The sequence below is a fragment of the Neopsephotus bourkii genome, unplaced genomic scaffold, assembly GCF_033783945.1.
Source record: "Neopsephotus bourkii isolate Nb327-2 ecotype Australia unplaced genomic scaffold, CSIRO-AGI_Nbou_v1 NB_1287, whole genome shotgun sequence".
In the NCBI taxonomy this organism is placed as follows: Eukaryota; Metazoa; Chordata; class Aves; order Psittaciformes; family Psittacidae; genus Neopsephotus; species Neopsephotus bourkii.
The window spans coordinates 960,034-976,986 of record NW_026901771.1 but is presented as its reverse complement, the minus strand read 5'-3'; the positions used below and the strand labels follow the sequence as shown (position 1 = coordinate 976,986).

The 16,953-nt window shown below is 41.8% G+C and overlaps 1 protein-coding gene across 1 annotated transcript in view; it reads right to left on the bottom strand.

Annotated features, from left to right (window-relative positions):
- The window catches only part of CRYBG3 (crystallin beta-gamma domain containing 3), an 89,346-nt gene extending 82,124 nt beyond the window's left edge, over window positions 1-7,222 (bottom strand). Inside the window, exon 1 of the mRNA XM_061365334.1 lies at window positions 7,068-7,222. Within this exon, the coding sequence (XP_061221318.1) occupies window positions 7,068-7,174 (107 nt within the window). The 5' untranslated portion in view covers window positions 7,175-7,222. The remainder of the gene's footprint in view (window positions 1-7,067) is intronic.
- Between the last annotated feature and the right edge of the window lie 9,731 nt (window positions 7,223-16,953).

The following is a 16,953-nucleotide window of genomic DNA, read 5'->3' as shown; positions in this document are numbered from 1 at the left end:
GAAGTGTTTGCACAGATATTAGAATCTGAAGTTTCTGGCTCCTATGCCTGTGCTTAAACTTATGCCACGCACATAGGGGAGGAGACAGAGAGACATTAAGACAGATGGAAATTATAAAAACAAGTTAGTGAGTTTGAAATTATAGGGTCAAAGGAAAGCAAGACTGCTGTTTTGTTTAAAACAAGGAGCAAAGTGGAGGCAAAGGGACAGAAAGCAGAGAAAGGTAAAGGACAAAATAGAGTCAGGAGGAGACAGGAACTTCAGCAAAAGAAGTGTCAACAATCAGCTGATGAATTTAAGTGTTGGAATAGCACAAGATGTATTACATTCAATTAAGCTATCCCACTTCGAAACTGGTTTGATTACAGACAGCATTAGGCAAGTTAGATTGTTTCAACCGAAACAATGTTTCCTTTCAGACCTGCTTATGCTGCTTATTCCCATACTGCTCTTTGCAAAGCTAGGTCAGCTTCATGTTCTGCATTAGCAGCACTGTATTATATGCACTGTGTGAGCTACATGGAGTGTGTTAGTATGAATTGAAGAGATTTTTTTTTAATCCTCTTTCAAAATGCAACTAAAAATATCAGGGAAAATAAAGATGATGTAAAATTAGAGGTATGCCACATTTTACAATGCAAATTTACAGTTAAAATACAAGAACCAAACCATGTCTTTACACTGAACATGTATGTACCTTTAAGTTCAAACGCTACAACAAAATGAAGTAAGTATGATGGCCCATGATCATCCGTGCTGAATAACTTAATCCGTTTTACATGTTAGGGAATTGAACAGCCATACAAAGGCTAGAGAAAAGAAATATAAATGTTTCTGAGTAGAGCCTACTTTGATATTGGGCAGTACGATTATACCAGGTTACATAAAGGTTTTTCTTCTGGCATCTGTCAAGTATAGTAACCAACATTAATGTAGAATCTGCTCCACATTTGCCAGTCTGGTTGATTAAAGTTTCCAGTATTCTTAAGAAATAAATATGTTACTAACACATAACTTGGTATAAAACCAGAAATAGGTTTATAAACTATTTAAGTGTATTGAAGTTAAAATTATTGCATTAATAGAGAATAGACAGCCCATTATACAACTGTTACCAAACGGCACGTTTGCAGGGCTGGGGATCAACGATGGTACTTGCAAAAAGCTTGAAAATAGGAGACATTAAAAATAAACATCCACGAAAGCTTTAAAGCAGCAGCAATTGCTGTCCTCCAGATAAAAAGAGCATAACAGAAGTTTAAAAAGATGTCATTAAGAAGAAGCACCCAGGAAATAAAACAAGCAAGAGAGACTGGTGTCACCAGTAAAATGTAGCGAGCTCTTCTAGTCAGGCTGGAGCAGAACACTCTTGGTAGAGGCACACAACGCTACTGGTTCAAAACAAGAAAATACTTCTCTGGTTCTCCTATTTTGCTTTGTGTGCTCACAAGAAATACTTCCTACATTTTTCTGTACATAATGCTGTCAACAGTAAAGCACAGCTCCACAGTGTTCATACACTCAGAGCCCAACACCTCCAAGCTGATTAAGCAGATATACTGCCTTCAGTGAAATATTCAGCAATTTAAGGAACACTGCAATACTGAGAAAGCCAAACCTCATTTTGAAACACAGCAAGTTCTGAAATCACACTAACACGATACCATTAGAGACTATATTACATGTAGCAAAATTGACATGAGAAAGGGAAATGACTTTCCCTACTCTTCATCAGGGACTGCAGTGGTAGGACAAGGAGTGATGGGTTCAAATGGAAACAGGGGAAGTTCAGGTTAGATATAAGGAAAAAGTTCTTTAATGCAAGGGTGGTGAGGCACTGGCACAGGTTGCCCAGGAAAGTGGTAAATGTCCTATCCTGGCAGTGTTCAAGGCCAGGCTGGACAGAGCCTTGGGCAACATGGTCTAGTGTGAAACACCCCTATTCACGGCAGGGGGTTGGAACTTTACAATCCTGAGGTCCTTTCCAACCCAAACCACTTTGTGATTCTAAAATTCTATGACTAAGGAAACCCACACTTCTGATGTTAAAGTATTCAAAAGTGATCCTGTAAAGTTGGTCAGAAACTGTAAGAATTATTTCAGAAGTGAAAATTAAAATACCAGAAGAACAGAGGTATCCCCTGGAAAGCCTATGCAACATTGCTGTGCTATTGTCTGGAAGTATAATAATAATAATATACTGAGTGAGTACATATACAAACAATGTATGAAATTCAAAAACATTTCCAAAAATACTTTTCCATAGAAGTTTCAGTGATAAGAAATACAACCCCCACAGCACCATGTTCTGAATTTTGCTTCTTTTCCACCTGTGAGCCTTTTCTTCACCAAAGACCGAGAAGTTTTCATCTTTGCAGAACTCTCTTTCTTAAAACCATTTGAGAAATAGGTTTTTATTAATTCTAGCACTTACACCAATAACTGGCAAGCAGACAACACTGTTAACATTCAAAAAAGAGTGGTGCATGTGTGTGGGGAAGTTGCTTTGTTTCTTCCACAGAGCGCTACTATTAGAATTAATACTCTAGTAACATTTCCTTTAGGAAATGTCTCACACATACATGGCCAGCTGCTGGCCTTGCTCCCTCTGATCTCAGTCCCATGAGACATCTAGGTATGCACCTAATTCTAATGAACAACTGGTCCCACAGTAGCACACAAAACTATTTACCTATTTATTGACAGGCAACCACTTTGGTAACCTGCTGGATCAGGGCCTTTGCTACTATTTTGAACTATCCTGCAATAAAAGACATAATAGAAAAATCTAGGAAGCAAAAAGAAATAAAACTCTGAAATTAACGAATGAACAGAAAATTTTCATAATGCATATTGCTTAGGGAAATCTAACTTGAATTTTTCTCTGTGCTGGGAGCATTCCATTTGCCAGTCCCAAAAACCATCACCCCTGATGTACACTCAAAAATGAGTTAAGTTTTAACAACAAATCCTACTGTGGGGGTTGGGGAGGAAGTTTATTAGAAAGCAGAGACTGATTTTCCCAGCAAACAATGGATTTTTTCAGTGGTGCCAATGGTATCTGAACCAAGACCAGCCAGGAGATAGTAACTTCCAAAGAGCTAAGTTTGAAATGTATTACTCCCCTTTCAGTCAGTTCCCAGCAGTCCCCAAATGCGCAGTTTTTACAACTACAGAAATACATGTTGTTTGTAAACAGGAACAATGACTGGCAGCCCCGGAGGAAGAAAGAGACTCTCTAATCTCTCCTCAGGCAGAATAAACAAAGTTCTTCCATCTCTGAAAGCTCTTAGTCCAAATCTAATGGATGAACAGAACAATAATCTCAGCTTGAAAAAAAAACCCACCCGAAAGCCCTCTAAACCCAAATAAAAGGATGCTATTCCCTGTTTGATGTCTCTAGTACACTTCAGCGATGCAGAAGAAATATATGGACAAGCCCAACAAAGGCACACTTGCACTGATAGTTATTTGACCAAGCAGCCAACAGCACTTGGGGGGAAAAACATAAACCTGAAATGAATCTGCTAAACAACACGCAGAATAACTAACAAAATTAATCCATAGTTTAGAGGAGATTTTGGTGGTAGCTCTGGGTTAAAGAGCTCAGTGAAAAGTGTTACACCTCCTTGGCAGCTTCTAGCATGACCTGAAAGGTCACATTTATTTGCAACACAACAACTGCACAGCCACCGAAGCTGCATGTTTCTGAAGGAATCAGCAGTGGATTGACTTGCACCGTAAAAGCTCTATTTTCATCCAGATGGACTAAAGAAACTTACATTTAAAACCAAACCAAAACAACAAACAAACCCAAAACCAAACACACTCCCATTAGAATAGTGAAGATTCAATGGGATCTTTTTCACCCTGGGGATTTAGACTACTCCAAGACAAGCACTGTGGTAACAAATAATCAATTTTGTATTACTGAAAACAGCAAATAACCAAGTGGAGCATAATGCCAGCCTTTGATGGAAGTTAATGATAAAGAACTGCGCCTAAGCTATCGTTCAAAGCAGCCCCAGCTCTCATGAACACGCTTATGCTCACAGGCATAATCTCTGTGGGAGATGCATCACGTTTGTCTCTATTTTATGTGAAAGCCAAGTAAGCTGTTAATGCATGTGGTGTACTTTTTGCTTCTATGAAACTTGCAACTAATCTGGATGGGTTATTTTTTTTTGCACAAGCAAGCAAGCCTCCAGCAATTCTCATGTTCATCAGAGCTACAAATTGCTCTAGGGTTATTAACATAAGCTCTTCATCAAATGAGGGTCTCAGAAGAGCCTAAGACAGTGATTAACAAACACTGTAATTCCCCCCTCCCCTTCCTCTCATTTTAAACCAGGGCCACAGTACGTTTGGGTTTTATTTCTTTTTAAGCTAAATCTGAATTCAGTGCCCGGAGAAGGAGTGGGTGAGAGCTCCCTACCCTGCCAAGCTGAGGGGCTTCCATCCAGTTGCTATCGCCTAACTTCTGGGAGCAAATGGGAAACGACTTTTGGATATACACAGGCTCATTTTTGCATGTTTTAAATATTTAGGAAACCGTGAGCTCTGCACAGGCATTAAGCACGATGTATGTCTCCAGAGGTCAATGCAGGTACACTGGGAGCGTATTTGGCCCTGTATAACATACTGCTCCCTCTCCTGCCCTTTTTACTTAGGCCTTCTGCTTTTCTGAAACTTAATGGTAGGTTAAGTACCTCCATACATCAGTTTCTTTCTATATATTTCAGATTTGATCTTGTTCCAACATATACCATACCAATAACGTGAACAGGAAATTAACCACCCTGGTATATTACACGTTTCTTGCAACACTTTGCAGAAGATGTATTCCCCAAGTTGCCTCACACACTCCACACCTTAACAATAAACACAGAGAGCAGCCTTGGTTCCCCCTCACCACACACAATGCTTTGTTCAGAGATCCATTTTTCTACGCTGCCAAGCTCACTAAATAAACATGACAAGCAAACCTGCGGCACTCATCCCAACCCAGCGCTGTTTAATGCATGCAATTACACTAATCTGTGAAGAAGGCTGCCAGTGGAAACCAAATACTAGAACGTCAGCATTCCTGACTAACGTGCCACGCTGCAACCCAGCACAATGTAAAAAAGCTCCTTAACATACCAAATGGAACTCCTCACACAGGGAGGGTTTTTGCTTGCTTCCATTCCAGAAGGGAAAGCACCTCCAGTTAACTGCACAAGGAGTTCAAGGACAAGGCCAAGAGACCCAAGCCTCTTTGTACCTAGGTGGACTATCCCAGTTTCCTAATAAAGGAAAGGCTCCCGTCTGCAGGAAATGAAACTGTGATTTAGATAGAGATAATAGACTCCAGTTCCAAGTGAAGTGGAGCAGGTCTACCATGAGTGTTATCTACAGATAGGCTTTTCAGTACACAAACCACTACACTAGCATCACCCTCCTTCTCACCAAGGCGACCGCTATGCTTGTTTATTCCAAGCCACAGCTGCAGGGAGCTGGCAAGGAGGGCTTCAATGGAACCTCTCTTATTGCCTCTTCAGGTCCTCAGCCACATCTAAGCCTTTTCCTTCTGCCGTATCTTAACCACCCCACCAGACACAACAGGCACGCTACTCCCACGGCTGTAAAGATGTCCTTGATTCTGCAGCCTTGCTCCTAACTTTTTTTCCCCCAGGAAATAAGAAGCAATGCTTCATGCTCATGAACAGACGAATCCTTGGTGATGCATTGGTCAGATACTTAAAGAAAACCTCTGAAGTTAGAAGTCCTCGTGGTGCACTTAAGAGACCATTTAAGATGGTCAGCATAAGATAGCAATAAGACCTGATGTTTTTCATGATTGCCAAAACCACACAAAGCAAGATCCTAAAGTTTTCTCACTGAAAGACCTACTGTGATACCCACTATCTACGTGATTAAACTGCACTTACTTCTCTGACAGTTCAAACACAAAGGTATGTAGTATCGAGAATGACTCACAGATTAAAACCAACATGTTAAATGCAAAAACAAATACTACACCTGAGGAAATAAGGCCTAGCCAGCTGGCAACTTTTCACCACAAAAATACCCTAATTAACCAGGGCCAATAATAAGGCTGCATAGGAAGCAGAAGGAAACTTCAGCTGTGCTTCTTTCCTATGCACATGCAGGAATCAACTACCAATCAAACAAAAAGGAAAAATGGAAGAGGAATAAACCCACAAGAAGTTTCCAAACCTTTTCATCTTGCAAAGTCTCCCTGCACTAAGAAAAATAGTTATCAATACCCAGGTTTCCATAAACTACAGGTTTTGCATTGAGACTTAAGCACATCAGTAATATTTATATTGAGTTAACGTCTGATTTACACCAGTCCAAAAGAAAAACAAGCGCCCTCCTCTAACCCCTCATGGACCTGCTCTCGGTGCCCAAGGAAAGGACACAGCCCCACCGCCGACACCCGCTCCCCGGCACGGCCCTGGCCCCGCAGTCTCCCTCCCGCACCGAACGCGTGTTTCAGGCGGAGCTCCATGGGCCGGCGGGGCCGCGGGACGCCGGTGCCCTCCCACCACGAGAACCCCTTGGCGTCGCACGGCCTCGACAAGCCCGGAAGGGCCCGCCCGCGCCGTGCCAAAGTTGGGTTAAATTAAAACCACCACGGGCTCAGGCGCTGCCAGCAGCCAGAGAACACCCGCACACGCACCCCCGGTTCCGAACTGCGTGTGACAGGACAGGACACCGCCCCGCCCGGGACCGCCGCTCGCCCGCCCGCCCGCCGCCGAGCCTGCTCTCTCCCAGGAGCCAGGCCCGCGCCTGCCCGCTGACCGGCCGAGCCGCCCTACGGTACCCCACCGCCGGGGCCGTAGCCCCGGGACGCCCGGGGAGCTCTCCCTCCCCGCCAGCAGTGAACGCACCCCCGCTTCTTTTCCCTCCCGCACCCACTGGTGTCGCAACATCCACCGGGGGAGAAAGGCGCAGCCGGAACGGTCCCGCGTCCCTCGCTCCGCGGCTCGGGCCAGGCAGGACGGGGCAGAGGACGGCAGCGGCCACCCGACCGGCCCGGTCAGGTCCTGTCCCTCACGTACCTGTTAGCGCCCGCCGCCGCCTCCCCGGCTGGGCTCCTGGTGAAGAAGCGGGAGAAGGTGCTGTGCCAGGAGGGACCGGCCCGCCGCCGGCTGCCGCCGCCGGACATCGTGGCCGGGACGGGACAGAAGGCGCCGTCAGCAACCGCCCGGCACCGAGTCCCCGCGGCGGCGGGAGAGCAGCAGCGGCAAACCTCTCCCTCCTCCTCCGGCAGGGGCGGAACCGCCGCTCCGCCCGCCCCTTCTCGCCGGCGGGCCGGCCGCGGCTGGCGGAGGGCGGGAAGACCGAGAGTTGAGGCCGGGCCCTGTGTGGTGCGGATGGGGCAGGGGAAGGCGTTTCCCCGCTGTCGGAGCGGGCTCCGCTGGCCGCAGACGCGTGGGGAAGCAGCTCCTGCCCAGGTGGAGCACGGGGGAACGGAGGTGGAAGTAGCACAGCACGCAGGCTGCCGCCACCAAGCGAGGTGGCTGTGGTTGTAAGTTAATGCGGCGTAATTAGCGTGAGCAAAGAGGAAAGGTCAGAAGGGAAAATTAACTCTGTAATAAAAAGAACAGCGTTGAGAACTCACGCTCCCGCCTGGCTGCACACACCAGCACTACCCTGTGCCAGCTCTGAGATAGCACACGTTTGGCGCTGCGAAGTCAGTAATCGGCTTCGCCCTGTCCTGGACCGGCTGCCGCACACCACAGCCACCTGCACGGTTCCACCACTCGCCTCTCGCTGTCATTCTGCGGTCAGTTCAGGCCGTTCTTGCCCATGAAGACCAGTGACTTGCAGGAACGGGCTCCCCTTTTGGAGATCTCTTCCTGTAAGGGAGTTTTGTTCTGTTTTAATACTGAAACCTTCGCTTTTGTCCCTCTGAGAACTGTGGCCTCCTTAGAGTTAACATCCCTACCGACAGACATGACCTTGCCATTGCAACAACCTGGTGACAAATATTATCCTCATTTTATAGACAGAGGCGATGCACAAAACCTAAATGATTCACTGAGCGTGAATTACCAGTAAAATAAACAAACCTTGATGTTAGGATTTCCAACTCAGAGCCACACTTTCATTTCTCACTTTCATGAGCATCTCCACTGTTCTCTGTGTTCTAAACCTCACCTTTTTATCAACCAGTTCCCTGTTGCATCATGCGGTCTCACAGAATCAGTGTGGCTGATGTTCTAAGGGACCTTGAGAGACCACTTGGTGCAAGCCCCCCTCTATACCCAAGGCCTATGTGCCCGTATTCTCTACCACTGTGCCATAGTATCAACCTGCCGTGCCTGCAACTTGGGGTGGATAGAAAACTCTACTCTAGGCCCATCTGCAGAGCAGCAGCAATAAAACAGCCTGAAAATAAACTACTGACTACTTTTCTGCCTACTTTCCATTGCCTCAGCTATAAGCAAAATGTTAAAGACACGCACAGACAGCTCCCTTTGTGTTGTCCAGGTCCCGTGCAGCTTTGATGTGGATTGTAAAAGCACAGACACAGGTGGATATTGGGCATGTACTTACACCTTTACCAGCCTGAGTTAGGACTAGCTGGTGGGTAAACAGGTTACAAAAAGGACCTTTTTCATCATATAATTGTCAGTCACAAAACTTATTCAGGGGAACAGCATTTACTACACAACAAGGTCCTGCCTAGTTTTCAGTGTGCAGACAATTATCCAAGTCATACAGATGCCCCTAAACTAGCGCAAAAATAGGAAGTGTTTCATTCCAGAACAGAATATACTACAAAACATAACAGCAGCCCCTATGGAACATTATAGAGGAGACACTCCCTCTGACATTGAAAATAAAAGTAATTAAGGCTCCAAAACCAAATTAGAAGAGTGGCAATTTATTGGGGACTGCACCAACAAGCTGCAGGGAGGCTTAGGCTCTCAGTGACTGTTTATTACTTTTAATTCTTCTTTGCCGCCTACATCTCGCAGCTTCCCTACCTATTGCTTAAGTAGGGTCTAATCCCTAAGCTGTAGCAAACCTGAATATAATAATTAGCATTTATAAAGCGTCCCATATCTTCAAAGGATTTAAGTGTTAATTAATCCTCATAACCACCTCAGGATGTAGTTAAGTATATTATGGTGCGTGGTTTGCACACAGAGGCAGTCAAAACACCTAGCTGCATCCAAAATCTATCCACACTCGACCAGCAAGGCGCCTGGAGGGGCACCACAGTGCAGCGGGAAGCATTACCAGCGCTGTGCTTGTCCAAGAACAAAGAGCCAACCTAATCAGAAATGCTAATCCCAAACAGTAACATTTTGTGCTCAAATCTGTTTCTCCTTTCATCACTGCATCTAAAGGCAGAAAATACATAAATGTCCTAAACGCCAGTTCTACCGGAGGCACATAAGTAAATTCTAATACAAGTAGTAAAACTATATCGATATAAAAGAGGAACATGACCCATGTTGGATAATCCTTTCTTTTTCCATACCCTGGAGTTATTAAGTACCACATGACTGAGGAGTAACTAATTTTGACACATGTAAAATAACAAAATGGGAACCACCAGCAGAGTTGCCAACAGAAACCCGGTTTTAGCCACCTACACCTTCCATGAAGGGAGACAAGTCAGGCTTTTACCCAGAGATGCAGTATCTACCAAGTGGCAGGTGGCCTCGCATATTAACACAGCTGTCAGCATTAACAGCAGCACCAACACATGCAAGTCAAAACAGATGGGGGGGAAAAAGGTTCCTTTCTGCCTCAGATTAAGACTACTCACATGTGGCCTATGGGAGGTAATGTGGCATTGCCCAAGGCAGTGAGAAACCATTAAAACACAATTGTACTGAGATACAATGATACAGAAGAGGAAAATGTCAAGCCAAGGCTTTCACTACATTTTTTTTCCCTGTAGCTCATCCTGCCCAGAGTTTAACTTGAATCAGTATCTCAAATAGGAGAGCGGAAGGTGCTTTGCCTGTTCCATATCCACTGATTTTCTGCTGCAATTCAGATTATACTGGTTGTGCACAAGGGAAACCTCCCCCTTCTCTTTGCTGCTTTAGAGTGAGCAGATGGTGAAATTTTAATTGTGCTTTATGAATTTCCTCCTTTTTATGGGTCTTTAAAGTCTTGAGTCAAATCTTTTGTTTTGTTTGGATACCAAAAAGGAAAGCAAGTTTCCATTGTACTGGCTTATGAAGAGCCCTCACATCCAGTTTTAGAACTTTTCTGACACATCAAAGTCATAACTAGGGGAGAAATACAGTCTTAAAAACCACCAAACCAAACATTTTCCCCACAAGCACATCTTAGCACAACTATTAAATGAAAAAGGGTTCTCAAACATTTTTGCATTGTTGGATCGCTACGACAAGAAATAGTCTTCTGTTCTGAGGCACAACCCTGCCAAACAAAAGCATAGTTCAGTTTTCTGTTTCATACACTTCTAATGCACTGATCTAAAAAATGATTCTGTATGTCTTGGCTACTTTTTCTTGTTAGTAGGCAGTCCCATTCTCCAGGCTCCTACAGAACATGTCTACGGTTAGATGTGGCACAAATAGTACCTTAATAACAGATGGTCCTTTATCTATCCTTTTCCTTTCCAGTGTATAATATATTATAGCAAAGTTTCTAATAGGTGGCATAAGACCACGAGTTAATAAATGCACATAATGGAGCCATCACATGTAGTATTTTCTAGCCATTTTCCACAATGTTAGTTGTCCAGATGTTGGGACAAAGACTGATGACTTTAAAATCTCTAATCTATGCTTATTCTAAAATGAAGGCGAACAACAGATTTGGGTCTTGGATATGTTATTACACAGATGAAGCACGTTAGCAAGGATTTCTAGGATGTATTTTCTGTGATGCCATGACCTTCTGCTATAAAGCACACGCTGCACAGCTTCCAGCAACCCTCATCCTTTTACTGTGAACACACAGTTCCTCCATTTGATTTATTAGAAATGGCTTAAAAAAAAGAGAGAGCCACAGGGTCAGCTGCTATTGTTCAGATGCCTTCGTGTCTGGGGAAGACAGCTGGAAATGACTCATGGTGTTAACCGCAGTTATTGAGAGCTGTATCTGTTTTCTTTAGAATTTGAGGTAGGATTTATTCACTGTGCCACCTATGGCCAAAGTTCTATGTAGTAATTACAAAAAAATCACCCCAAAACAAAACCAAACCCCCTTTAAATCAGCTTTTTGGAAGGCCTCTCCAATTTGTTTTCCACACTGTAATCTGTGGCATTTACATTTATCTAGTAGCAGAAGTGCTATTGAAAACTAACTGTACAGAGCAAAATGAAAGATGACCAATGTACCTACAGCACCTCTTCTTAAAATAGACATTCAATGCACTTGGGCATGGAACAAAAAGCATTCAGAAGCCTCATACTATAGCGGTATGTATGCAACTAACTACTGTTGATGAGGACCAAAGTCCTTTTTCTGTTAATTCCAATAGCGCTGATAACTCTCAGCTGATTAGCACAGCTTGTCTGGAAGGCTTCCAAGCAATTTTTTGATAGCACCTCATATCAATTACACTCGTGTGAATCTAAAGATGAAACTCAGTTGTGCTCTTACCAATGCTAATCATTGCAAAACACCCTACTCTAACTAGAGCTCAAGAAAATCTGCACTTCATATAACGAGGTCCCTGTAAAACCATCCTATACCGGGTTGTGCTTCCTTGCTAAGCCGATGTCTCTATACACCACCATCCTTACTAGCAAAATTATGGTCAAAGTGCTTCAGTAAGCTAATTTTATCCAACTTCTAACATACATTGTATGTATGGGAAAAAGCAGCACAAATAATTTAGTGTCCAGAAGAATGCAAGAGCTTTTGAGTAGAGGTGCCTTACATGCAAATAGAGTAAATCCATTAAATATATAACCAGCAATTCATACACTGTAGTTTATTGAACACTTTTCCATCTAGACAGTTTTTTGAACATCAGATTTGTAGTTAAAAATGAATATACATGTTTCTGTACAAATCTACACTTTCAAGTATCAAATCAAACTACTAATTTTCTAAAGGCTTACCCTATTTCCGTGCATCTATAAAGAAGTGCACTCTTCAATTTGCAGATTACTAAGCAGTCTTGGATTATGGTGCAAGCCTATGTACAGTAAACTTAAGCCTCTGGACAGCAGATTTGCCTTTTTTCATTACCTTTCAAGAATTTCTTAAAACTAGTCCCTGGATCCCAAAGCTTCCTAGAACCATTGATGGCAAAACACTTTTAAGAGAAGCACCAATTCCACCCCTTTGCCTGTCCTGCTGCATTTCACAACATGGAGTACCTTTTAACACAATGATCTGAGCCCTTTACTCACAATTAGAAAACCTATATACATATATATTGTTAAAAAAAACAACGAGGAAACCCTACCACATTCATAGCAAGTGCATGTCAGTATATACCAAAAGGAAGAATCATCTTCAGTGTCCAGAGAAATACACTGCAAACTATTCTGTATGTAGAAATGACGGACACCGGTCTCTAACAAGCAGAATTCTTATGGGTTTGAGTCAAATGGGATCATAACAGCTTTTGGCTGCAAATGTTGCAGAATCCCATCTGGTTTCATGGAACAGCTCATTTTCTTATCCACTTCATTTCAGCTTCCAGAAAAAACAAAAAGAGAAAAGAAAACAAAGAAAAGACCTTTTCTTATGTTTACAAATTATAACCCTAAGTTATTCCAAACAGGCAGAAAATACTTCAATCTTCTTAGAGCACAAACAGAAAAACAGAGTCTAATTCTTGGCATACTGTTCACTGTTATGTCAAACTTCTGTGTTTCACACACAAAAAGGGTAAGAAAGAACAATTAAAGCCCAAGTTTTTAAGAACGCAAGTGACTGTTAATCACAGAACAGCATGGGTAAGTAACACTCCCCCTTTTTTTTGAGCTCAACACACAGAACCTTTAGTAGGGGAAAGATTTCTCTTAATACCCAAGAACAACAGTTCTGAATAATCCACATTTCCTCACTCAAGCATTCATTGTTATTGAAGTCAGAGAAGAAAAGCTTTCTCAGCAAAGTAAACACACCATGTGTGGCTAAAGATGAAAACTCAGGGATATGAACTTAAGACTTAGTCTTTTTATCTGATGTTGTTCCTTAGAAGTATTTTCTGCATGTAATGTACAGCTGTAGTCAAATAAAATGTGTAATAAGACTAAAGTGGTTTCCCTGAAATAGAATATAGCATTGCATAGGATGCACTTACTGTAGCTCATAAATATTAGATGTACAGCAGCTCTTCCCAATTTCGTTCAGGGGATGCTGAACTGCTGCTGAAAAGAAAGGTTCACATTATCTCTCATTAAATCAATTCCCTGAATAAAGATGTACAATCTTCTTTATATTAAGAACTGATTGAAGTGCTCCTATTATGATGCCAACATCAGATCAACTGTCATTCACTTAACTTAGGCATTTTGCTACAGCCTTGAAGAAAGCATGTAGGTATTTTGTATCCTGTATTCATCAAGGACTTATTTATTAAAATGCAGTACCTAACACAATGACAGAGCACACACCTCAAGGAAAGCATGACACTTACTACCCACAAAAGGGGGTTTTTAAATCCTTTTCTGAGCCATCGCATGACAGAGCAGACAGAGATCTAAGCAGTGCTTTAACAGTTGTGAAATGGGTGAAAAGGAAATTTGATGCTAAAAAAAATACTCCTACATCCTAAACTAGTTGAGTTTGGATATATGCTTTTTACTCTCCATAAACTCTAATGCTGCAACAGAAAAGGCCTGTACATACGCAAATACTCCGAAGTCAGCACTGAAGTGTCTATGCTGCAACAGTTTACCAAGATAAACTTTATTATTCTTATTTTATAATGGTAACAATTAGAGAAATAGAAGGGTCAAACCTTAACTGCAACATGCAGCAATGCTTGCTAGCCATTAGATTGGATTAGTTTATAAATCAATTCAGCCTGCTTTGAAACTGATGCCAGAAATATTTTAGAGCATTAACTTGCACTTAATTTGAACCTCAGCAGAGGACTTACAAACCCAGACAATTATCCGTGGGTTCTAGGCGCCTCAAAACAGAGTAGCCCTTTCCCTTTGAAAACCTAACCTAACAGAACAAAACAAATCTAAGAGGGAGGGGTGACAGAGGGAAGAAGAATTATTACAGGAGAAAAGCATCACTTTCCCAGCTGAAAGATTTGACCCTTGAGAAGAAACCCTTTGTCTATCCTTACTCCTCTAAAGGAAGAAGGTAACTACTGGCCAACAAAATTATGTCCCAGATGAAAATGTTAAATTGGACCAATTTGCGTCCATGTAATCCATTGCTATTATAATAAATGATGAAACTTTTATTGGACTGTTGTTATAATTGAAACAGTGTAGACTTTCTGGTTCATTAAATCCATTTGCTACGTATTACACCAATTTTTAGACACTTTTTTCCTGTTCAGCTTATGCTAATGAATGTTGGTGGATAAGATTAAAACATACAGATTTACTTACAGTCTGAGATTTTAAGTATATATACGTATGTAAAAAAAACCCCAACATTGCAAAGTTTTTCCCTAATAACAACTTTAAACTTGTGCTCATAAATACAGACAACACCAGGAACACCAATGATGCCAAACAGCTGATAACTCCTCTTTTTACTCACGGCTGCCTATTTTTCACAATTCACATTATGCCATTTCCTCTAAATTGGAATTGTTACCACCTAATCCCTGTCTAATGGTTATATCCTTTAATAACAGAATCACTTTTCCCAGTTCTGGTTGGACTGTACTACAAACTTGTATTTTTACTAGATGTTTCCCTGGAATTGACACCTTTTGCCAAGTTCTGCTAGTCTTTTACGTGGTTTCAACTCTGGCTTTAATACCTTGGAATTGTTTTCCTCTTAAGTTTGTACAGGCATGCCCACACTAGTATGCTAGCTCAGGTCACAAGGGTACTTTAAAGATCACCCTCGCTTTTGTTTACATCTCAAAGTAGGCTAGGAGTACACAAACTGAATTCTTTCTGGATGAAAGTACACTGGAAAGCTCAGAGTGCGCCCGACCCGCTCCAGCAAGTAAGAGGCACTGTGTGGAGGGCCAGAAAGGAGTCAAGCTGAAAGGAAACTCAAAACCTCACAGACCATCAGGTCCTCAGCACCAACTCTCTTGCTCTACAACAGCAGTTTGATGGGGCTACTTTCCTTACTAGGGAGCCTGTATTGTTAAGCATCCTCAGTACCAAAGAGGCAAGGCTAGAAAGAATTCAGATTCACATTTACCTGATAACCCCCACTTAGTAAAGAAGGCAACACTTCGTATGTGAGAATGACTGCTTCATGTTTCAGTTGAAAATTCTACAGTCTTAAGCATTTCCAGGCATATATTAAGGAAATTCATAATTACATAGAAGGGCAGCTTAGTGCACAGAAGCAACAGCATATAACGTGTGGGGTGTGAAGACCAAACTCTCTCATAATCTCGTTCAGTCACTCTATTGCCTTTCAAGTTCCTACTTTATGAATACACTTATAGTAACATGAAGAAAAAAAGGAATATTCTGCAAGTCTCATTTAAACCTCCAAAGGAACTTGTCTGCTTTGTTCTTAAGGTGCAATGAACTCATACATGTAAATTGTCTCAGATCATCCAGTAGAACACATTATTTTACCATCCTAAATGTAATGGGAAAACAGCATTGGAGAGTGACAACCACTGAGCCCTCAGAAAACTGGTCCAAAGAAGCCTTTTTGTAAAGATGCATGAGGGTTTTGTGCAGTATGTGATCCTTGTACCAAATTGAATGATATTAGAGCAACTCAAGGCTGTACCAACTTTGTAGGTTAGGGACCTATGCCTGCACACCATGAACATGGTAGATTTATGTTCATAGGAAGGTAACAAATGTTCTGGAAGTGAGAGAAAACATATCACTTTGTGTAGTTGTAACATAAACAAAAATAGTCAGAAAGCTACCAAGGTGTGGTTTATTCAAGAAAGTCAGTGCTTTTATATCAGGACTTACATTTTCTGTGGTAGAAAATAAATAAAGCCAACTTAAAATGAAACATTTTATTTAAATAAGCCATATAAGTGAACCAAAATAATTACAAAATACTTACACTCAGCAAAAGGTTTCCAACAAGTATTATTTTGTTACTATATTAACCAATGCAAAGTAAACCAGAAAATTATCTACCCACAATTCAGCTAGAAAAAGTCTCAGAATTATGGGTTTTTTTCCTCCTTTGTATTTGATTTTGTAGAGGTATTTAGATTCAGAGCTGACAGAAGGCCAAAGGCGTCACAAAGACTGAACTGTCTGAATGATAGAATCCTGTAAGAAAGGTTTTTTACAGCAAGACTTACCTCCCTCTAGCAACGTGAGTTAATTTTTATTGTTTAATAAGGGGTAAAAGTACATAAAACTGTTCTACCATTTCAGGCAGGGCCCTTTGCTACAAATATTCCTCTATTAAGTGAGCCTTAGAAGGCATGCTTACAGAACATATGTGTGTTTCATATGTGAATAAAGAGGGGAGGAAGCTTTTGCAAGACCTGTATATTACATCTCCCACAGGAATCAGCTGATCAGTACAGTGCCAGTCTGCTTGTTTCTTGGGCAAGGGAGGAGGGGTAAAAGGGAGAGAGGTAGCATAACAAAAATAAAGGTCTTAATTTGTTACCTATAATACATCTTTGAAATCAGAAAGTTTAGGAAAAAATAGTCTTGAAAGTAGAACAGTTTTTATACACAACATTTCATATGTACACGACATATTAACGATCTAGTAAACTAGCGAACTGTCCCTTAACTGTGCTTTCAAAATATAGCTTTCAACCATATGGGCCTTAAATATCTGGCAGAACAGTCTAGTTTATTAGAAATGGTAACAAATATATTCAATTAAAAAACAAAA